Genomic DNA, 24,675 nt, shown 5'->3' with positions numbered 1-24,675 from the left:
AAACACGAGCGGGATTCCTAGTAACGCACCGCCAGCAGACGACACGGCGTAGCTTCGTGACACAGCAGCAGTGCATTCTGGGACTTGTTGTCTCAGCAGTCGGTGTCCAGACTGCATCAGTGATTAGATTTCAGCAAAACTACTGCAGTGGCATCTAGTGGACAAGTGTGGTTGGTGATGCATTCGTCAAAATATTAATAATCCAATGAATACTTTTTTGACACGATGATGAATGTTGTTTCTTATTATTTAAAGCTACAATATGTTAATATCTGTTTAAATCTTTGTCTTAGCAGTCTAAAATCATGCGCCCACAAGGTCATAAAATTTTGAATTTGACCAAATTTTGCCTTGAGTATTGTACACTTTAACAATCCTGTTCATATTTTTGCTTTTTTTTGCAACGCATATTCCAAAAGAAGTAGGAGCCTCAACAAGAAGGTGACAAGAAAGTGTAGGTGACAGATTATTTCCATGATTTCTTTTTGGGGAGACTTAACAAAAAATAGGGAATATTTAAAGAAAAAAGATGATTTTTATTGATGGAACTCACATATTTGCATACACATACTTTTGAAATATATTAACATTTATGATCTTAGATAATAGAGTGAATACAAATATGACCTCTTCTACAAATATCGGCGTACATGTGCAATATTTACCGGAGTAGTTCTGCCTTCATATGACGTAAATGATACACGGTGATATAACTGCACTCTTCATGAATATATATATATACTGTATATATAAATATGGCCTATTTATTTCATTCCCTTAGCCACTCCCGCACCCTGAGCTAACATGGATCATCATAACGAACGTAAACTCTTAAAATGCACACTGAAATAATCTAGAAGATACAGCGCTTTAAAATTGTCTGTGTCATTATCTTCATCATTATGTCATCGGACTGATTCACTTTACCAAAAAGAAAACAAGATTTGTTTCTTATGCAAGATATACACTACATTTAAGGAAAAAACAGGAACGACATGTAACTGAAATTTTTTTGAAGAACAGTGTTACAAGTTTGGGTGTGAAAAGCACATGCAGACGAACATCAACATCATCATAATCACCATCACAATCATCATCATGTCAGGTGACTGCTTCACATTACCAAAAACAAAACAACAACATTGTGATGGAAAAAAAGAGAAGATCAATTTTAGGCAAAAACCACCAACCATGTAACTCAAATAATATAGAAGGACTTTTGAAAGTGGAGTTGAGATTTTGGGTCGATCTCATCATGTTAATTATGTCATGTGTCGACTTCACTTTAACAAAAAGAAAAGATTTGTCTGTTTTAAACAATAATAATAAAAGGTTAAACAAATTCTTTGTAACTGAAATAATACAGATCTTTGATAATTATGCTGTTGGGGGTTTGGTTGTGAACACACAAAGACTAACATCCTTTACTTTACCAAAATGAAAACGAAAATAATTTCTTACAGGGAAAAGAAAATCAAAGGAAGATGCGTGACTGAAATAATGTAGAAGAGCTTAAAAGTGGTGCAGTTGACAGTTTGGGTGTGAACAGCACATGCAGACAAACATGATGTCATTTGACCGTTTCATTAAAAAAAAAGAATACAACAAGATTCGTATATAATGGAAGTGTCAGATAAAAATGCGAGCTGTGCTTGTCGTGTTCATTTATGTACACTAGTAGAAAGTTTTTAGCGCATGCGGGTAAATATTGTTACAGTAACTGCTGGCAAAAGTGTCTGACGTTTTTTTTTTGGGTGGGGGGGAATGTGAAGTGCCTTCCTCGTCCCGTGTTTATGGCTAAAAAATTCTTCACTCGCACAGGTAACGAATAAAGGACGACAGGACCACAGAGAACGCATTTGTGTGTGTTTGTGTACAGTAACACAAAGGTTCCATAACGTCTCCAGAAAAGGACAAGACAAGGGGGATGGAGGATTGATCCCCGTGCTGCAAAGTCTGAGATGTGCTTGATGTTGCCACGGCAACCAATCACAACAAGTCACAGTGTCAGCTGTCAGAGCCGGCCCAAGGGGCCCCAAGCACCATTTGATTTGGGCCAGTATAGATATATAGCTTAAAATGTTTAAAAAGCAAAAGAGAGAGAGTACCGGTATTACAGAAAATATGGGATACACGCACATTTGGGACACACAGAGAAGAGACACACATTCACACAGGATACATTTAGGGGACACACACTGAAACAGGACACACACAGGATGGACACACATTCACTCACATAGGACACATACACATACCTGAGACACACAAACACACACGATGTTTGTACAAACACACACACACGCAGGATGCACACATGCATAAGGGGCACACACATTGGACGCACAGACATTCCATTCATTATTATGGGACACACACACACCTGAACAGACACACATACAGGACACACACACACATTTAACACTCATTCATAAGGGAGACGCACACATATGGGACACACAAAACAAACACACACACACACAGAAAACACAGACACACAAAATGTTTAAAAAAAAATAAATACATTTGAATAATTAGTTACATTGAAAAATGTACAAAAGTTCACTTAAAGCAATATTCCTGAAAAAAAACTTCATCCAAACATTCAAGTTTTTTGTTACTCTGTTCTTCCTTAATAGAATAAAAAATGAGAAATAAAATCACTTGATGGGCAACTGTTCTTGGGGCCCCCCAAGTGGTCGCGGGACCCTGAGCAGGTGCGTAGTTAACTTATGCCTTCGGCCGGCTCTGTCAGGTGGTGTTCGGTGCCCCGTGTGTGGTACTCCCACCGTGAGGCGGTCCCGCCACCGTGACGCGGGCCCCGCTTTTTTCCCCCTGCAGTCCGGCCTACTTGTAGAGGAGCGGGATCTGGCTGTTGTGACAGTGGTTGCGGCTCATCTTACTCTCGGCCGGGTACAAGTTGGACGAGTTGGAAAAGGACGGCGGCAGCGAGTGATTGTCGGCGCTGGGGTAGCCGGGCGGGGGCAGCAGAGACTTGGGGTCCGTCTGGGACGAGGGCGGCGGCAGGGGTGGTATCGGGGCGCTGTGGTTCTGGCCCGCCGACGGGCGGCGGCGGCTGCGTAGGGCTTGTCTCTCGGCCAGCTGGTTGCGCAGCGCCGACACGCGCTCCTCTTTCTAAACAACAAACGGACACGCGACTTTTTAGTGATGTGCATGAGGGTGACACACTGACAATAATACATGGGACACAACACACACGGGATGAACACACACTGTACGGGAGAGACACACATGCACACAGGATACACAGCAAACCCTCAAAAACACACACATAAACTGAGCAGACATACGCTCATACAAGACAGACACACACACACAGGGAACACACATTCAAAAGGGCGTACACACGAGACATGTAATGTACATGCAGGACACTCACGCACTGTAGGACACAAATTCATCTGAGACAGACTCAAACACTGAACAGACACACAGACACACACTCCCACTTACACACACAGACACTGGGCAGACACACTCATACACACAACACACGCACACACAAAAGGACAGACATAGTGTTGTGCAGTGTTGCGCTGACCTCCTGTATGATCTTCTGCAGCTCCCTGTTTTCTCTCTCCAGCTGCCGCGACTTTTCCTCGTCGTTGTTGTTGGTCGACGAGCCCGTCTTGAGCGTGTCCTGCTGCTCCGATTGCCACTCGCCGCGCGTGATCAGACGACGCATCTGCACGGAAAGGGATGAATACATTCAAATGTGAGCTCATTTTTTTATATATACACACATATATAAAACAATAATAATGATGATTGACAATTAATGAAATTGTTAAATATCATCAGGAAAAATATTATGGTTATTATTTATATAATTCAATTTCTAAATGTATTTTTTAAATTTAAAGAAAATTTTTTTTCCTTTTAAATCTTTTTTCATTTACTCATTTTGACACAAAAAGCCTTGTATTAATATATTTGTTTGCTGCAATTAAAAACATTTCTCCCTTAATTAAATTACAAAATATAAAAATATCATAAGAAATAATTATAGTGAGATTATAGTGAGTCTATCTATTACTTATTTGTTTCATGAACAAATTATAATTTTTGAAAAAATTGTATATTCTATTTTATTTATTTTGGCACAAAAATCCTGTTTACTGCTATGAATTAAAGTAAAGCAGAATAATTTATGAAAGTGTCTGAATTGTGAAATATAATCATGAAAAAAATAATATTGAGCCCACTTATTACTCATTTCAAGAGGAATTGTATGTATTTATTTTTAAATACTTTTTCTTTTATCAATGAGTTAAGCACAAAACCTTCCATACTAATGCATTCAAATTATCTAAAAAATATACATTAAAAATTTAAAATTTTAATGTATTAATATTGAATTACAACCCTGATTCCAATGAAGTTGGGACGTTGTGTTAAACATAAATAAAAACAGAATACAATGATTTGCAAATCACGTTCAACCTATATTTAATTGAATACACTACAAAGACAAGATATTTAATGTTGAAACTGATAAACTTTGTTTTTCGCAAATAATCATTAACTTAGAATTTTATGGCTGCAACATGTTCCAAAAAAGCTGGGACAGGGTCATGTTTACGACTGTGTTACATCACCTTTTCTTTTAACAACATTCAATAAACGTTTAGGAACTGAGGACATAATTGTTGAAGCTTTGAAGGTGGAATTCTTTCCCATTCTTGCTTGATGTACAGCTTCAGCTGTTCAACAGTCCGGGGTCTCCGTTGTCGTATTTTACGCTTCATAATGCGCCACACATTTTTAATGGGAGACAGGTCTGCACTGCAGGCAGGCTAGTCTAGTACCCGCACTCTTTTACTACGAAGCCACGCTGTTGTAACACGTGCAGAATGTGGTTTGGCATTGTCTTACTGAAATAAGCAGGGGCGTCCATGAAAAATACTTTGCTTGGATGGCAGCATGTTTCTCCAAAACCTGTTTGTACCTTTCAGCATTAATGGTGCCTTCACACATGTGTAAGTTACCCATGCCATTGACACTAACACAGCCCCATACAATCACTGATGCTGGCTTTTTAACTTTGCGTCCATAACAACAGTCCGGATGGTTCTTTTCCTCTTTGGCCCGGAGGACACGACGTCCACAATTTCCAAAAGGAATTTGAAATGTGGACTCGTCGGACCACAGAGCACTTTTCCACTTTGCATCAGTCCATCTTAGATGAGCTTAGGCCCAGAGAAGCTGGCGGCGTTTCTGGGTGTTGTTGATGAATGGCTTTTGCTTTGCATAGTAGAGTTTCAAGTTGTACTTACGGATGTAGCGCCGAACTGTATTTACTGACATTGGTTTTCTGAAGTGTTCCTGCGCCCATGTGGTGATATCCTTCACACATTGAAGTTGGTTTTTGATGCAATGCCACTTGAGGGATCGAAGGTCACGGGCATTCAATGTTGGTTTTCGGCCTTGCCGCTTATATGCAGTGATTTCTCCAGATTCTTTGAACCTTTTGATGATATTATGGACCGTAGATGATGAAATCCCTTGCAATTGCACGTTGAGAAACATTGTCCTTAAACTGTTCGACTATTTTCTCACGCACTTGTCCACAAAGAGGTAAACCTCGCCCCATCTTTTCTTGTGAATGACTGAGCAATTCAGGGACGCTCCTTTTATTCCCACTCATGGCACCCACCTGTTCCCAATTAGCCTGTTCACCTGTGGGATGTTCCAAACAGGTGTTTGATGAGCATTCCTCAACTTTCTCAGTCTTTTTTGCCACCTGTCCCAGCTTTTTTGGAACGTGTTATAGCCATAAAATTCTAAGTTAATGATTATTTGCTAAAAACAATAAAGTTGATCAGTTTGAACATTAAAACTTGTCTTTGTAGTGTATTCAATTAAATATAGGTTGAACATGATTTGCAAATCATTGTATGCTGTTTTTATTTATGTTTAACACAACGTCCCAACTTCATTGGAATTGGGGTTGTACATTATGAAATATAATGTGAAATAATTAACTTGAGTTTATTTATTATTTAGTTCATGACCAATACATTTGTTTTATGACCTTTTGTGATTTATCAAATGAAAATAACAAACGTAATGAACTAGATATTTAATGGCTTTATATTTAGTTAATTCGGACACAAAAATCCCAAATGCTAAGTATTCTCTCTGAAGCTGTCTTCACCAGACATTCCCGCAGATGGCAGTGTTTCCTCTTCAGTTCTGATGCAAAACCAATGTAGTTTCACATTGCATTTCTAAACGGAAAATGCACCTTTGGCACAAAGAGGACCACCAGGGTGATGTAGGCCGAGAAGACGATGGCCAGGGCGGCGAAGGCGAAAGAGGCATCCTGCTGAGAAGACAGGATCATCGTCACCGGAGCCGTGATCAGACACAGCACCTGTGAGAGGACACAGACCGAACTCAGTTAAAGCGCAGAACTCCGCCAAGGCCTATACGCGTAGACAGGAGCGCATGACTCACCGCAACGTTGTAAATGGCCATGCCGACCGCCCGGTGGTCATTGATCTTCTCCGTGGAGACGGACTTGGTCTCGTAGGCCAGGAAGATGCCGAGGAGCAGCAGCAGACCCTTGTAGCCGTAAACCACACCTGCAGGGGACAGCGTGGGACCACACATTGTTTTAGCAATGTCGACATGAAGATACAGCGGTACCTTGACTTCGTGACTAAACTGGGAACTCAATTTACTTGTACAGTACGCGGGAGGAAAATTATAAATACATAAACCAACAAGTGTCCCCCCCCCAAAAGAAAACAAATATTTTTAAAAAAAGGGGAAAAAATGGTGAACAGGTGAATCCATGGGTGCCGAACCGCAAGTATATGAGTGACATACATATATAAAAAAACTTTTTTACATTGAAATGAACTGAAATTACCTGAATCAGTTCCGTCCCCTAAAAAAATCAGCAATGTTTTTGTTATGTGTTTTTAATAAAGAAAAAATGCACTGTATTGTATAAAAACATAATGAAAGATCCATCCATCCATTTTCTGAGCCGCTTCTCCTCACGCCCGGGTCGCGGGCGTGCTGGAGTCTATCCCAGCTGTCATCGGGCAGGAGGCGGGGTACACCCTGAACTGGTTGCCAGCCAATCGCAGGGCACATAGAAACAAACAACCATTCGCACTCACAGTCATGCCTACGGGCAATTTAGAGTCTCCAATTAATGCATGTTTTTGGGATGTGGGAGGAAACCGGACTACCCGGAGAAAACCCACACAGGCACGGGGAGAACATGCAAACTCCACAAAGGCGGGGCCAGGGATTGAACCCGGGTCCTCAGAACTGTGAGGCTGACGCTCTAACCAGTCGTCCACCGTGCCGCCATAATGAAAGATACTGGTAATAAAATAAAGTGTAAAGAAATAAACTGGTTTTATGTGTATCTATCTAATTACTGTACATTTGGACAAGCTGAAAGTGACAACAACTGTGTTGTTGTATGTGTGCCTTTAAGGGGCGTGGCTTAGTGAGTGACATCAGGAGCAGAAGTCAGGTTGGCCCAGTTTAGTTATCTGCATGTGAGCGTCTGGGTGTGAGTTGTAGCCTTCAGCAATGTTGTCATTTTTTTGTGTTTGACTTTGTCCCATTGAATAAACAGCTGAAACTGCATCGGTGAAAGTGGCTCTTCTTTCCAGTACCTTAATTGCTCGTTTTTTCTTCTTCTTCACTCGAGTTGCAACACAAAGCAAAAAAATCGCAACGGTTCCTAACACAAAAAAAACCTCGAAAATTGGAGCACTCATGAATCAAGGTATCACTGTACTCCACTAATCAGTTAGGTTCTCACCAACCCTAACATTAGCCCAAACCCTAACAACCGCAAGCCGAATCCAATCAACGATCACCCGAACAACTATTCCATATAACAGACAGGTTTTAATGACAAGTACCTGCACAGTCTTTGCATTACGTAATAGCTAAAGAGAAAAAGTTTCATTAATCAATATGAACTGCTAACCATTACACTATGGAAGCTACTGTTCTGTCATTGTAGATCACTCCCAAGCAATTGTAATGAGAGCAAATTCGAGCTGAATCAAACTTATGTGGAACTTTCTATGACCAAATCCAGAAAAGAGGTTAGCTGACTTTCTGTGTGTGCATCCATAAGTACGGGTCAATGATTTGAACAAGACGACGAATGGTCAGCACTCTGGACTATCAATCAGTTATCGAAGTTCAAATCTCAGTGAAACCTTTCACAGATTACAGTAAAATTTTAATGGTTTGTGAAGAGCTCAGTGAAATTTCTTAGGAGTGATTCGGAACAAGGAAAAATAGGTACCATGGTGTAAGGGTTAGCACTCTGGACTCTGAATCCAGCGATCCGAATTCAAGTCTCAGTGGAACCTTCGAGATGTTAAAGCAAATGGCTTAGAGGTGTAAAATCCCCCCAAGCTAACTGTAGGGGCCCTAATATAGTGGTTAGTCCTAAGGACTATGAGAGCTTTGTGCTTTGCTTGAGGGATTCAAGCAACATTAAGTAATGCAATAGCTGCGGAAAATGTGAATCGTACGACCTTTGGTCACGTGTGAGAGTCACAATGTCAATTTCTCTGGTACATTTTCTCCATCCATGGTGAAATTGTTGGAACTCTGGATTTTGAGTCCAGCGATCTGATATCAAATCATAGTTAATCAATAGATTAAAGTAATATCGAATGAAGAAATTCTGAAGTTGGAACTCACTGAAATGGCTTAGAATGGTGAAAAAAAACACTTGTAAATAATGTACAGTATATGGTCTTATGGATACCACTATGGACTCTGAATCTAGTGATCTGAGTTCAAGTCATGGTGGAACCTCCATTGTTTAAAATTACATTGAATTATCAGAATCTGAATTATCTTTATTTGCCAAGTATGTCCAAAAAACACACAAGGAATTTGTCTCTGGTAATTGGAGCAGCTGTAGTACGACAATAGACAGTCAATTGACAGAGAACACTTTTGAGACATAAAGACATTGACAAAAAAAAAACAGTCACTGAGCAATAAAGGGTTGCTAGTTATCTGGTAATGCAGGTACATTTATTTTTTTTTTTTTGGACAATTGTGCAAAAAGTTGCAGAGTCCTTTAGCACTTAGAGCAGTTCGAATGGATAATATTGCAATAGTCTGGTGCAATGACCATTAACCTCCGCCCTACAAATTTAACAGAAACGGAAGCTCTTCAACACTAGCAGAGCTCCTATCTGTTGGTTCCATGGTGTAATGGTTAGCACTCTGGACTTTGAATCCACCAATCGGAGTTCAAATCTCAGTGGAACCTTAAGTGTTGATTAAAGTAATTGACTAAGCACATTATGTTTGTGGAGGCTCAATTTTTGATCCCGCTCGGAGTGGAACTCATTGATTTGGTTTAGAATGGTGAAAAATCACATGGAACTAAAATAGGTTCGATGGTATAATGGTTAGCACTTTGGGTGCAATCAGAGTTCAAGTCTCAGTCTCACCCTCACTTAATGAGAAATTTTCAATTTGTATAGCAGAAATATTGTTACACTTCGAATTGGAACTCATTGACATGGCTTAGAATGACCTCTAGTTATGTAGGTTCCATAATGTAATGGTAAGCAAACTGGACTTTGAATCTGGTAATCAGAGATCAAGTCTTGGTTGATAAAGTCACATTGGCTGATTATACGTTCCATTTGTAAAGGCAACATTTTTGATAACTTGCAGTGAAGCAAATTGAAATAGCAACGAGGCTTTCAAGCGCCCATGACAGCTGGAAGCCCCGGTCCACACGCTGGCTGTCAACTTGGGCATTTAAAAAAAAAGAAAATTCGGCCCCTCCTCAGTATTTCGCCTTTCTCTGCGTGACATGCGCACACTCATGGCCAACAACAAGGCGCTCTAAAGTGGCCACGCCAGTGGACTATCCCGAAGGAAGATGCATTTTCAGATTGTATGTGATTTAACAGCATGTCACAATAGCGCCGGCCGGATAACCACTAATGCAAACAAAGGCGTTCAGGCGTCACATGGAACCGTTTTAACCACACCCAAAAATAATTTGGAAAACTGAAATGTTCAGAAACAGTTCAATACAACCTATCCATAATTACTGTAATTAGTACAGTACATATATCTGTCTTTGCAGATATTTTCGCCAATTATATCTTCAAAGATATATAAAGTGCTTCGAAACAAATCTCTGAATTCAATTTACAGGGTCTTTTTATGTTTCTTACTCGTGGTTGATTGGATATTATCTCCAGGGTGTTGTAGAACTCAAGACAGAAAGGTTCCAATGTTGTATTGGTTACCATTTTGGATCTAGAATCCACGGAGTAGTTCAAATCTCAGTGGGGTGTTCTGTTGATTGCTAGAAAGAAAGAAATAAAAGCCCTAGCCCCTTTAACACCACTAGTGCATGTGTACATATGCTCCATGGTGTAATGGTTGGCATTCGGGACTGATCCAGTGATCTGAGTTCAAATCTTAGTGGAACTTTCAATGCTTTCTGCTCAACTGATTAAAAGCAACATGAATGAATAATCCAATGCTTGGAACATAAAATACTAACTGCCTCTCTCTGTATATATTTGTTTGATTACTGTTTTTGGCTGTGTCTTCTATGGAAGTTGAAAGTCCAAGAAGTCACCCGGCATCATGCAGACTGACAGAAAAAAAGAATAAAAGCAGCGGGAGAACGAAAATAAGGAGGCGTCTTGCCGCTGTCTATTGTCTCATCTGGCGCGCTATGGCGACATCTGTGAAACGCTATGAGGCCCTGGCCTACTTTGTGACCCACATAAAAAAAGTTCAATGTGAGCACCATTGTTCTGTCATTAGACACACATGTGAAGAAAAAGATGACCAAGACAACTCACCCAGCCATGTGTTCATCTTCTCTGAGCTGCAGTGCTCCAGCAGAGGCTGGATCAGAACATCCAAGTCTACTTTGGGGGCCTCTCTGGTGAACTTCTGCTCCAGATGAGATGATGAAGAGATGGGAGGAAGATGAGATGAGAAGATGGAGAGATGACTTACGAATTTGAAATTACACCAACATTTCACAAAAACAAATAATTGCGTCCAACCAAGGTCCACTATAGCTTATTGTTAACAAATAATGCAGAACACCATAGACGAGCTAACAGAAATGAACTTATTCAGTGTCATAGAAGTTTATATTCAGCAACTGGAATCCAACCGTTTACGTGTTTTTCAATGGGTTGGTGTGGAAGAAGGTATCGCCCAGCTTGTCTGTGAAATTCAGGTTTATAAACCAGTGTAATGACTAACAGATGCCTATAGATGGTGATGTTTGGATTTGAGTTCAGCACTGCTTTTGAGGAGAAGATACTGTAAATATGAGGTGATGAATTTCATCTTGTCACTTTGATTATGAGGGAGAGAAATGTCAACATGTTGGAACCCTAACCCTAACCATTGGCTATGGCCTGACTAAATGAAACATTTAGTCTAAGTTTCTTACACCAAGATGCCACAAGATGGTGCCAAAGGAACACTTTTATATCAGACAAGACAACACTGTAATTTTATCTAATGATGGTCCACTAGCATAACGCTAACTTGTGAAATGCCATAGACGGAGTAACGGAAATTAGCATCACTGTTACAGTAATTAGAAAGCTTCAAACACAAATGGAGCATCAACACCTACAAACAAAGTAGAATACAATACTCACAGGCATTTATTCGCTCTAATTATGGTGGGGGTTTTATTGTATTGGTGATAATCTTACCTCCACGGTGATGTGCAATGGGTCCACGATCTGCCAGATGACCAGCGACAGGAAGTCTACAGCCAGCAGCACGCCCACCGTGGCGTACAGTTTCCATGGCTCCAGCTGTTGCTAAGTCAAACACACAAATGCATGACAAACACACAACAAACACACAAAGATGAACGCTTGTTAGCCAATAGCAGGGACTTTCGTAGATGTAAAAACAAAAATCAAAACCAAAGATAAAATGTGTATATAAAATATTTTGACATTTTAACCAAAAAATGCAAATTTTTCAATTGTATTGTATTAGTTTATTTATCATTAATTAAAGATTGTTTAATAAAATAAAAAAGTAAAATGTCTTATTCTTGTATTTCACATATTGTTTATTTAACTACTGAAAAAATTAATTAATAATGCTCTATTTTAAATTGTATTTTTTTATATTAAATCTATTCATCATGCATTAACGAACAATTTAATCAAATAAAAAATGCATCATTCCTCTAATATTTTTGTATTTGATATAAAATTGTTTGTTTTAATAAACAAATAATGCATGCTAATGATTTATTGAAATTGCGCTGTTTATAATAAGTTCATTTATATACATTTCACCTGTTGATTAATGAAATTACAAATATACACTCATTAATTGTTCTAATATTTTTATATTGTATTCCACAATTGTTTATTTTGATATTTAAGTAATTTATACTAAATTGTATCATTCATCATTTGTTTGTATTTCATCTAATAATTTTAATTAATTAATTATCATTTTTAGATAAAAGTAAAAATGTAAAATGGTTTATTTTTCTCACCTTCTTGTATTTAATGTAAAATTGTTTGTTTTACTACTAAAATAGTAATGCATGCCCATTTTCACATTTTGTTTTTATCATTAATTTATTTATAATTATTTGACCTATTATTTAATAAAATAAGAAATGTAGTATTGTTTCTTTCAATCATATTTTTTCATCACTTACAATAAATAAACAAATAATTTAATGAGATAAATGAAAAATGAATACAACAAATCAGTACATTTTAATTAACCCAATTTTAAGGGGAAAATGTGCAAATAAATGATTGGTGGGCTGGATTAAAGAGCAAAAAAACAAAATAAATAAAATGTATATAAAGTTCAGCTGCCTGGAAAATCAATCAAGTACAGTATCAAAGTATTTGTACTTGGTCATTTCTCACCAGTTCTGTGCAGCCATAACTGTTCTAGCTGTCTGAATGACAGTGAATGCATCACCACTGACTTGCACTTAAAGCGTTTCTTCACAAGCAGCTTTTTCCCAGACTGTTAATACTTATCCACATTTATAAATATTCATAAATCTTGCACTCTCCATCTTGTGATTAAGAACCAGAGTTAAGTGTATCTTGCGGGGCCTTCAGGTTGAATTATTTTCACATACGCAGTTAAAAAAGAAAAAAAAAGACAGCTGAGGATGACCACAGCTCATAGAACGCTCAATATATACCTAAGTGTGCGGCGTTCAGGATGGCTGGGAAGGGACAACATTGCCAGTTTAGGGATAAAGACATGCAACTCTGGCCGGAAACATGGCTGACCATTGGGATTAGATTTGGTTGAAACTCGAAACCTGTCTTGAAACCCTAATTTGAAACTCTAACCCTTTCTAGAAGCCCTAACCCTGATTTGAATTTGAATTGTATCTTGTCTAAAACCCTAATTTGAAACCTTAACCTTTGCTTGAAACCATACCTCAGGCCTAAAACCCTAATTTGACGCCCCCAAAAAAACTAATCCAGGCTAGAAATCCTAACTGGAATCCCTAATTTGAAACAACAACCCTGTCTTTTAGACCTAACCCTGTCCTGAAACCCTAATTTGAAACACTAATCATGTTTTGAAACCCTAATCTGAAACCCTAACCTTTTCTTGAAACCGTAACTCAGTATCAAAACCCTAATTTGAAGCCCTAACATTTGCTTGAATCCCAAACCTTGACAAGAAACCATAACTCGAAACGTGTCTTGAAACCTTACTTTAAATTGTAACCTTGAATCCTAACTGTAATTTTAATCCCTAAAACTGACTTGAAACACTAACACTGGCTTGAAACCCCAATTTGAAACCCCAACACAAGCAGAAACCCTAATTTCACACTGTAACCCTGTTTTGAAACCTTCATTTGAAAGCAGTACCTTCTTCTTCTCCTTCTTATCGTCCTTCTTCGTGAAGAGGGTATGGACCCACCAGATCTTGGTGAACATGCTGCCGTACGCCAGACTGAAGCCCAAACCCAGCAGCCACAGCCGAAACTACAGACGGGAAGACAAAAAAAAAAGGAAAATATGTTAATTTTTTTTTAGAGCAAAGAGGAGTCCATCGGGTGCCGCCTGAGTGTGAATATTATACTTTGGAATATTAAACTTCATCTGTCATTGACCCCAAAGGTGGACCATTAATTACCAGCACAGAAGTTGTGCAGATCCCAAAGACACTTAGAAGAAAAGCAATTTCGCCATTTCTACTTTTTTTTATTATTATTATATTTGTCCGTTTTCTAAAGGGCAAGAAGAGGCAAATTAATGGTCCAATAACATTCTCAACATAGACCAAATCCCTCTGGATTAAACCTATTAAAAAAGTTTAATTTTTCAGCAGCAAAATTAATTTACTTATTAATGACCCCAAGGAAGTTAGAAAACATTAGCCCCCAACACCAGTTTCACCGATCGTCATGAAAGTGGCTGGATGCGGCTATCATAACAGGACGCATGATAAAAATCTCAGGGACCTATGCCCCAAATTGAACAGGAGGTCAGCCATTTTGTTTGTTTTGAAGCAGCCTTTTTTCGGCGAATTCGTACTTTAACAACAATAACAAATATGTCCCCAACACCAGTTTGTCCAATAGGCATTATATTGGTTGGAGACGGATATGTCAATCATAACTAGAAACACAAAAAAGTCTCAAGGACTAATGCCCAAAATTTAACAGTCTTTTCTGGCAAATTCTATGGCCCGTGACACCAGTTCTACCGATCAACATGATATTAGTTGGACATGTCTGTCATAACGGGACGCACAAAAAAGTCACAAGGACCCATGATCAAATTTTAACAGGAAGCCCATTGCTTTGAATGTGCCATTTTGTCATTTTTCAAATTCTAGGGCGAAAAAGTCATGACACCAGTTTCACCGATTGATGTGAAATTGGGTGGACATGTTGATAATAACAGGATGAACGAGAAGGTCTCAAGAACCCATGCTTAAAACTGAACAGGAAGGGGGTCATTTTGGTTTGAAGCAGCCATACTGGTGGTGGCGCTTTGCTTACCTGGCAGACGACAGGGAACTGCGATCGGTGTATGTGATGTCCGTCGATGCCGAGCGGGAAGACGGCGGCCAGCGCCATCATGCAGCCCGCCGCAGTCATGTTGTTCAGGTACGGCTGAGAGTTCTGGATGTAGCTGCAATAGCACACATATAGTACACAAACATTTTGTATTTAATATGGAGTAGTGGTAGGTTTCTTACTTTGACTTCGTGATGATGACATACCTTGAATGAGAGACTAAATTGAAACCAAAATCCTTTTTTGAAACCCTAATTTGAAACCCAAACCCTGTCTTGAAACCTTAATTTTAAACCCTAACCCAGGCTTGAAACACTAGTCCGGTATTTGGACAGCGTGCAACCACTAGGGTAAACATTTCGCCCTGGTTTGTCCAATGAATGATTTGTGACAAGCCTAAATGCTCCAATTGGATGTGAAGTAGCTCGTCCGTGTGAGACTTTCAACTGAGAGCGATGTAATGAAAACATTTGATGTGATTTGACACTCTTCCCTCCGCCAAATTGCGTGTGAAATCTAATCAAAAGCTGGAGGAGATCCCCCCACCACCCACTTCCCTACCCTGGAAGCCCCCCCTGGTGGGAAAGAAACGCTAAAAACTCCTGATGAGCTCACCGACATATTGGATTTGAGATCAGCGTGTCCGGGTCAAACATAAATTTAGCACGTTGGATAGAAATCTTGGATCAAAAGGCATTTTTAAAGGAATTTGGTGTGATCATTTCTCAAACTAGCTTCCTGAACAGCAGACCACCTTGAGGCTCTCCCAATTCGGGGAACTTGAGGTACAGAACTGACTTTAAAGAAGCTCTGAATTCTGTTCAACACAACTTATTTCCCACCTGACATGCTGCGGAACCTAACGCGGAAACTTGTCAACTGACCTAATACCTTGTCAAGGACAATTGATCAATTATGGACTATAGGGATGTTCCGAGTTGACTTTTGGTGAGAATCTCTGCACTGATCACAGAGAATTATAGAAATGCATGGTCATAGATAACCAATATCATCTCAGGAATGAAAGCGAAGTGTGAAAACTGCTTAGTTGCTCTAACCAATAGGGAAGTTGGTGAGTTGATGTTTGATGAAGAAAGCGAAAACATTAATAGTCCAATTTGTTTCCTTACCCTTTAAAAATATGATTAAAATGCAGAACTTAATTCAATTTAAGTTTCATACACCCTTCAAAACTGTAAAAAAAAAAAAAGAAATTAAATGTCTTATTTTAAATTTCAACAAAAAAATACATATACATACGTTTTAGTAACCCTTTAAAAATAGGATTAAAACCATGGAGAATGAATCTAATATTAAAATGTAGAATTTAATTAAATGTAAGTTTCATTACCTCTTCAAAACTATAAATGAAAAACTGTGAAATCAAATGTCATTTTTGAAGCTTTAATTAAAAAAAACTACATAAACATTAACCTTCAAAGTTCTGATTGAAAACCGAATGCCAAATATCACGAACTTTCTGGGAGTAGTATATGTTGAAGTAATTATACATGTATATGATTTTGACAGTCAAAATGGGAAACCATAACGATAATGTGGCCCATGACCTAAATGAGTTTGACACCCCTGGTAGAATGAAATCATAATCCCGACAGCTCTGCTGGTGATAATACTGTCTCAGTTTCCTCTTACCGCACATTCCCGTTGTAGATGTTAAAGGTGAGACACACGATGCCCAGCAGGATGCCGAGGCCAGCGAACACGGACACGGCGGCGAACAGTTTCTGCGACAGGAAGCGGTACTCTTCCTCCACCACCGTGCGATCCGCTGGAGGCCCCGCCCCTTAATGGAGAAATTTAGCACATACAGTAGTTGAGTGTTGATTTCATATCCTTAATGTCCATGGACTTGTTTTCACGAGTAAGAAAATTCAGCATACTAGTAAGATATCGAATAAATGCTCCAAAGGAATAGCCGGTGGAGCATTTATTATTTTACGTTTAATAAAGCGCATACATGACGGGTGGTGTTTTGTAGAGCAGTCCTTTTCTAGGATGGAAAAGATGTTTTGTCATACTTAAATATAACGCAATAAAGGTTGATAGACTGATAAACTATATAATTTTACTTTTTAATCTAATTTTATATTAGATGTTTTTCCTAAAAAAAGGAATAGTTAGAGTAAAGAAATAGCATATTGCAATAATACTGTGGATTAAAAATGTTGAATTTTAAAGTAATTATTTTTATTGATTTATTTATTTAACACTCTTTTTTAAAAATAAAAAAAAAACACAAGTAAATAGTTACAAGTTAAAATAAGTACAGTGGACCCCCACATACAGTACTCACGTTTCAGTACCCCGGATTTACAACCCCAATTCCAATGAAGTTGGGACGTTGTGTTAAACAAATAAAAACAGAATACAATGATTTGCAAATCATGTTCAATCTATATTTAATTGAATACACTACAAAGACAAAATATTTAATGTTCAAACTGATAAACCTTATTATTTTTAGCAAATAATCATTAACTTGGAATTTTATGGCTGCAACACATTCCAAAAAAGCTTGGACAGGTGGCAAAAAAGACTGAGAAAGTTGAGAAATGCTCATCAAACACCTGTTTGGAACATCCCACAGGTGAACAGGCAAATTGGGAACAGGTACGTGCCATGATTGGGTATAAAAGGAGCTTCCCTGAATTGCTCAGTCATTCACAAGCAAAGATGGGGCGGGGTTCACAAGTGCATAAGAAAATAGTCGAACAGTTTAAGGACAATGTTCCTCAATGTACAATTGGAAGGAATTTAGGGATTGCATCATCTACGGTCCATAATATCATCAAAAGGTTCAGATAATCTGGAGAAATCACTGCATGTAAGCGGCAAGGCAGAAAACCAACATTGAAGGCCCGTGACCTTTGATCCCTTAGGGGGCACTGCATCAAAAACCGACATCAATGTGTAAAGGATATCACCACATGGGCTCAGGAACACTTCAGAAAACCAATGTCAGTAAATACAGTTTGGCGCTACATCCGTAAGTGCAACTTGAAACTCTACTATGCAAAGCAAAAGCCATTTATAAACAACACCCAGAAACGCCGCCGGCTTCTCTGGGCCTGAGCTCATCTAAGATGGACTGATGAAAAGTGGAAAAGTGTTCTGTGGTCCAACGAGTCCACATTTCAAATTGTTTTTGGAAATTGTGGACGTCGTGTCCTCCGGGCCAAATAGGAAAAGAACCATCCGGACTGTTATGGACGCAAAGTTCAAAAGCCAGCATCTGTGATGGTATGGGGCTGTGTCAGTGCCAATGGCATGGGTAACTTACACATCTGTTTTGATACCATTAATGCTGAAAGGTACATGCACGTTTTGGAGAAACATATGCTGCCATCCAACCAACGTCTTTTTCATGGACGCCCCTGCTTATTTCAGCAAAACAATGCCAAACCACATTCTGCACGTTACAACAGCGTGGCTTCGTAGTTAAAGAGTGCGGGTACTAGACTGGCCTGCCTGCAGTCCAGACCTGTCTCCCATTGAAAATGTGTGGTCCATTATGAAGCGTAAAATACGACAACGGAGACCCCGGGCTGTTGAACAGCTGAAGCTGTACATCAAGCAAGAATGGGAAAGAATTCCACCTACAAAGCTTCAACAATTAGTGTCCTCAATTCCCAAACGTTTATTGAATGTTGTTAAAAGAAAAGGTGACGTAACACAGTGGTAAACATGACCCTGTCCCAGATTTTTTGGAACCTGTTGCAGCCAATAAAATGAGTTTGAACATTAAATATCTTGTCTTTGTAGTGTATTCAATTAAATACACTTCAACTTCATTGGAATTGGGGATGTACCTATCCACAGATTTCCCATTTTTGTTTAAATTTTTCAGAGGTTTAAAAAAGAAACAAAACTTTTCCAATGCAATTGCAATGGCCGTCAATTATTTACAGATTTGCACTATTCGTGGTCCGACCCAGTCCCTATCCCCCGCGAATAGCGGGTTCCACTGTTTTGTTGAAAATGGATCGCTGTAATGCTTCGGTGCAGAAGGAACTCGTCAGCCGCGAAGGTATGTTTGTCTGCAGATTCATTTCCGGCGATTACACTGCTGAGTCAGCTCATTGTTTTAATTATTGCATTACTAGTGGCTCCTAAAGCTAAAGATATCTGAAAAAGAGTTTAGGAAGATGATGTAGCCACCATGGTTTGCTCTTTGAAAGTATCAAAGGCTTTTTGTCTGGTGCCAATGTATTCTACCATTTTAATCATCCATCCATCCATTTTCTGAGCCGCTTCTCCTCACTAGGGTCGCGGGCATGCTGGAGCCTATCCCAGCTATCATCGGGCAGGAGGCAGGGTACACTCTGAACTGGTTGCCAGCCAATCGCAGGGCAAATACAAACAAACAACCATTCGCACTCACATTCACACTTACGGTCAATTTAGAGTCTCCAATTCATGCATGTTTTTGGGATGTGGAAGGAAACCGTAGTGCCCGGAGAAAACCCACACAGGCACGGGGAGAACATGCAAACTCCACACAGGCGGGGCCCGGGACTGTACCCTGGTTCCCGAGAACTGTGAGGCCGACGCTCCAACCAGCCGTCCACCGTGCCGCCACATTTTAATCAATGATAGCATAAAAAATTATCAGTATTTTTGTGTATTTACTGCCCAAATGTGTCAACAGGCAAACGCCACTAAGAAAACCGTGTGTGTGTGTTTGTGTGTGTGTGCGTTTATGTTGATGGAAAGAGCTGATACTTTACTGATACACATCCATCTAATTTTGATGTGTGAGAAAAGTAAGCCTGCGTGTTTGTCTGTGTGTGTGAACGTGCGAGTGTTTGCATGTATGTAATTAATAATCAGACAAAGACATTTTTGTGTCTACAGTATGTGAGAGAAAATGAATAAGGCAGTTAGTGTGTGTAAATTAAATGACAAAAGACAAAATATTGATATGGTGGTTGTTTTCTGTTATGATACAATATCGCTACTTATTAGCCTAATATAGATTTTATGTAGCAATGAGAGAGAGAAATTGTGTGACACAGCATGTATGTGTGTGCACGTGTGTGCAATATTGATATTGTACTGTATCATACCGTTTCTCTTATGATACAGTATTGATACTTATTAGCCAAATATAGATTTTTGTGTCTATGTGAGAGACAGCGAAATTGGGTGCTACAGCATGTGTGTGTTTGTGTGTGGGGACGAGCGCCATATGAAGCTGATGTCAGATGTCAGCGGCAGTGTCAGAGTGTCACCCGCCCCCTGGCTCATCACCACAGTAACGCAGCCGATGCGTCAGCGGCGCAATCTGCCTGATGGCTGACAATATCTACTTCCCACATGATGCCTGCCTGTCACGTGACATGTGAGACAAAAAGTCTTGTAAGTGGAAATATTTTTTTTTACTGGAAGGGAGTACTGGAATTACTGGAAGGGGCTTTCTCTTAGACTGTTGGGAATCACTTCCTAGCCACTATATAGGGTGTATCCCCTAGTGTTCGTATGATTTGTTTTTTGACAATTTTTTTCATCAAAATTTTGTCCCAGTTATTGTACAAACGCTTGTTTTTGTACAAAACAACACTTTCTTCGGCCACATGGTGGCTTACAGTATTTAGAAGTCAACAGTTTACACCTTGTCCTTTGTTGAACCTTTTTTATACAACCAACCAACCATTTTCTGAGCCGCTTATCCTCACAAGGGTCACGGGACTGCTGGAGCCTATCCCAGCTATCATCGGGCAGGAGGCAGGGTACAACCTGAACTGGTTGCCAGCCAATCGCAGGGCACATATGAACAAACAACCATTCACACTCACATTCACACCTAAGGGCAATTTAAAGTCTTCAATTAACCTGCCATGCATGTTTTTGGGATGTGGGAGGAAACCGGAGTGCTCGGAGAAAACCCACACAGGCACAGGGAGAACATGCAAACTCCAAACAGGCGGGGCCGGGATTTTAACCCCGGTTCCCAGACCTGTGAGGCAGATGTGCTAACCAGTCATCCACCGTTCCACCAAATTAAACATTGTATATTTAAAAAATGTTCAACCAAACTACATAATTTAGTCTGACGAAAGTGAGAAAGTTAATGCTAACATATAATGTGAAATGCCATAGACAGACTAACGGTAACTAACATAGACGTTACTAACGCCACACAGGCGGGGCCGGGGATTGAATCCCGGTCCTTAGAACTGTGAGGCAGACGCTCTAACCAGTCGTCCACTGTGCCGCCCCTTTTTATACAATAAGACAGAAAGTTCCGATTGCCAGCCATTTGATCAAGAAGGCAAGAAACAGTAGAATTCAAGAAAGCATTCAGAAAATGACTCCCCTCTGTTCCCTCTTATACAACATCAACTTCAATAAAGGTAAAAGTGATGTTATATGTTCATTTATCGACATCATTAGTCATTTATATTTATTTCATTTTTTATTTTATTTTATTTTCTGTACGTGAAGTTATAGTTATTCTTTAGAAAAAAATCTTTTTTAATTAATATTTTGGGGTGTCTGGAATTAATTAACTGGATTTTTTTTTATTCCTATGGGAAATATTTCTTTGGTTCTCATACAATTTGGTTTTAGTGAGACTTTCTGGAACGGATTCATCACAAACCAAGATTCCACTGTATAAAACTATAAAACACCACTATGCTGAATGTAGTTGTTGTAATTAGCGGGCGCCCTGCACTTGTATCTCTGGAACAAGCCGGTCCCAATTGCGGTAATCTTTTTTTTTTTTCGAAACACTCCAAAGGCTTTTCTTATAAAGCCAGGTGCTTTAGCTCCATTGCAGTAAAGCAATTTGGATGGCTTCCTTGTTTCATTTGCGAACCTGTCAGCACATATTACACAGAGCGGGGTTTGACTCGTGCTAGCGAGTCAACTAGCAGTAAACCCGTAGCTTAAGTAGGACTGCCGATATTGTCTAATCAAAATTGTTTGATACTGTCTGATATTGTCTCTTTTTTGTCATGTTTCCCTTTCCAAAGAAGCTCTCCAAACACATTTGTTTTTTTGAAAATCATTTTTGCTAGTTAGTGAGCTTAGTTTTTTCCCGTATCACGTGAACAAAGTGAGCATTTTGATAGAGGCAGAGGCGGAACCACCGGATTTTCAAAATAAAACTTCTTCCAGACTGGTGATTGATAAAATATGTTTTGATTTGTCTCTCTCTGCGGCGCAGTTGTTGGCCTACACTGATTTGCAGCACAACGATACACAATACAAAAAAAACACTTCAGCAGCATTCTTAATGGTGAGGTGCTGTTTTATACACACAAGACAATAACTGGATATACAATGCATGTGTGTGTGTTAAACACCCAGTGTCCATGATAAAATATAAAAAGGTGGAGAGAAAAGAGAGAGAAAAAAAACGAGAACAGAGTGTTGCCATGGAGACGCAGCTCAGTAACAGTTGCCACAGCGATTAGAAGAGAGAGGCGAGCTGAAGTGGTTGTTAGGGCGACCGTGGAGAGCGAGAGAGAGAAGGAAGGAGAGAAGGAGGAAGGGAGTGATAGAGGGAGGAATGGAGGTAGAGATCAGGGATTGTTAGGGGAAAGAACGTCAGGACTGAAGGAGGTAGTAATGAAGGGAATGATGGAAAAATGTAATAAGGAGACAAGAAGCCAGGTATTGATGAAGACAGGGAGGTCTGGGGAGGAGTGATGGAAGCAGAGATGAGGGAGTGATGGGCGAATGAATGATAGAGTAAAGGAATAAGTCATGATGGAAGGAGGGGGTGGGGTCTGAAGGCAGTGGAGGAAAAGGGAGTAACAGGGGGTTACAAGGGAGGGTATCATGGAGGACGGAAGGAAGAAAAGTAAGAAGAGACGTAAGTAAAGATAAAGGAGTGATAGAGATCTTGAGTGAGGGAGGTAGTGAAAGATGGACTAACAGAGAGAATGATAGGAGTGGGAATGATGGAGAAAGGAAGGAGTTAAGGAAGAAAAGAAGGAGGGAGGAAAGAAACAAGTAAGGGTGGTAGTTAAGGAAAGAGTAAAGGATGTGTGAGAGTGAATAAACTTGCACTTGTCTGCCTTCAACAGACACATATCAGTTCCTTCAAAGGTCTCTTTTAAAAATATAAAAATAAGAAGGTCAGCTCTCCACGGAGGTGAGCTGCATTGATCAGTGGCAGGCTCAATCCAAATGTGTCAGCGCACCAGGAACACCCCCCAAATTGGCCTGGATGACCCCAAAAACAACACGACAGTAAACTACATTGAAGGGACAAAGGTATTGGGACACAAGCAAAGAAAATTTGTTTGCATCAAAGCAAACACGTCTGCAACGATCAGCGCACTTTCATACATTGAATAATAAGACCTCCATCCATCCATCCATCCATTTTCTGAGCCGCTTATCCTCACTAGGGTCGCGGGCGTGCTGGAGCCTATCCCAGCTATCTTCAGGCAGGAGGCGGGGTACACCCTGAACTGGTTGCCAGCCAATCGCAGGGCACATACGAACAAACAACCATTCGCACTCACATTCACACCTACGGGCAATTTAGAGTTGTCAATTAACCTACCATGCATGTTTTGGGGATGTGGGAGGAAACCGGAGTGCCCGGAGAAAACCCACACAGGCACGGGGAGAACATGCAAACTCCACACAGGCGGGGCCGGGGATTGAAACCTTTATTTATTTATGTATTAATGCCATTTTATTAGATAAATCCAGCTCGTTCACAACTCACCGATCCAGATGTCGTTGCCGAACCACGACAGGTTCTTCTGGGAGCTGTCGTAGTAGCCGATCTTCTTGTAGCTTCCCCCTGGTGGAGGGAGATAATTTTTCACAGCATGAAAAAAAAAATAAATACAGCATCCATCCATTTTCTGTACCACTTATCCTCACGAGCAGAACCTCGAAAATTGAGTTTATTTCATGGCCAGTATATTTATTTAGATACATTTTAATTAATTTAATGTAATTTTTATTTGTTATGGTACTTGTAAATATGTAACAGCTTACCTGTGTATTTATTTAAAGCAATTTGTATCTATTTGAATGTCATTTATTTAAATATTTAATAACACTTTTATTTATTTATTTTTATATATGTATTATTCAGTTTGACATATTCTGTTGTTTTTTTATGCCTTATTTATTTATTTATTTAACTGACTTTTTGGGCATTTGTAATTATTTAATGCCTTACTTAATAGCATGATCATTTGTTTTATGGCAATTTTACTTACTTTGTCTTATTTAATTGCATGTATTTATTCAGTTTTAATCATTTAATGGCTTGTTTACTGATTAAATGGCATTTTTATTTATTTAAAAACTTATTTATTTATTTTCTTTGACTTGACTAATTTTTGTTAAAGTAGCAGTTTGAAGGTTTATATTTACTGTAACATCTCTGCTAATTTCCGTTTGTCTGTCTATGGACTTTTTGTACTATATGTTAGCATCAAGCTAACACACTTTCATTCAATGAAATTATATATATGGTTTGGTCAAACATTTTGGTGTTTAAATATACAATGTTGAATTCTCTTTTGTTTTATGAGTTAGTTTTTCAGTAAACTTCAACTGAGAGTGACAAATAAAAAGCTTGTAGCAAGCACACTTTTTGTCTC

The 24,675-nt window shown here is 39.3% G+C and overlaps 1 protein-coding gene across 9 annotated transcripts in view; it reads right to left on the bottom strand.

Annotated features, from left to right (window-relative positions):
* Positions 1–515: 515 nt before the first annotated feature.
* The window catches only part of gabbr1a (gamma-aminobutyric acid (GABA) B receptor, 1a), a 77,556-nt gene continuing 53,396 nt past the window's right edge, over positions 516–24,675 (bottom strand). For 8 of the 9 annotated variants that reach the window (XM_061775696.1, XM_061775698.1, XM_061775699.1 and 5 more), the window contains 10 exons: positions 23,784–23,861; positions 16,727–16,877; positions 15,056–15,188; positions 13,917–14,033; positions 11,745–11,855; positions 10,866–10,959; positions 6,481–6,608; positions 6,269–6,397; positions 3,563–3,706; positions 516–3,135 (listed from right to left, as the gene is read on the bottom strand). In XM_061775696.1, the coding sequence (XP_061631680.1) occupies positions 2,848–3,135; positions 3,563–3,706; positions 6,269–6,397; positions 6,481–6,608; positions 10,866–10,959; positions 11,745–11,855; positions 13,917–14,033; positions 15,056–15,188; positions 16,727–16,877; positions 23,784–23,861 (1,373 nt within the window). In that variant the 3' untranslated portion in view covers positions 516–2,847. The remainder of the gene's footprint in view (positions 3,136–3,562; positions 3,707–6,268; positions 6,398–6,480; positions 6,609–10,865; positions 10,960–11,744; positions 11,856–13,916; positions 14,034–15,055; positions 15,189–16,726; positions 16,878–23,783; positions 23,862–24,675) is intronic. The other variant, XM_061775703.1, reaches the window with a different exon arrangement.

Source organism: Phyllopteryx taeniolatus, chromosome 6 (assembly GCF_024500385.1).
Source record: "Phyllopteryx taeniolatus isolate TA_2022b chromosome 6, UOR_Ptae_1.2, whole genome shotgun sequence".
Taxonomy (NCBI): Eukaryota; Metazoa; Chordata; class Actinopteri; order Syngnathiformes; family Syngnathidae; genus Phyllopteryx; species Phyllopteryx taeniolatus.
This window is presented reverse-complemented; position numbering and strand designations above follow the sequence as displayed.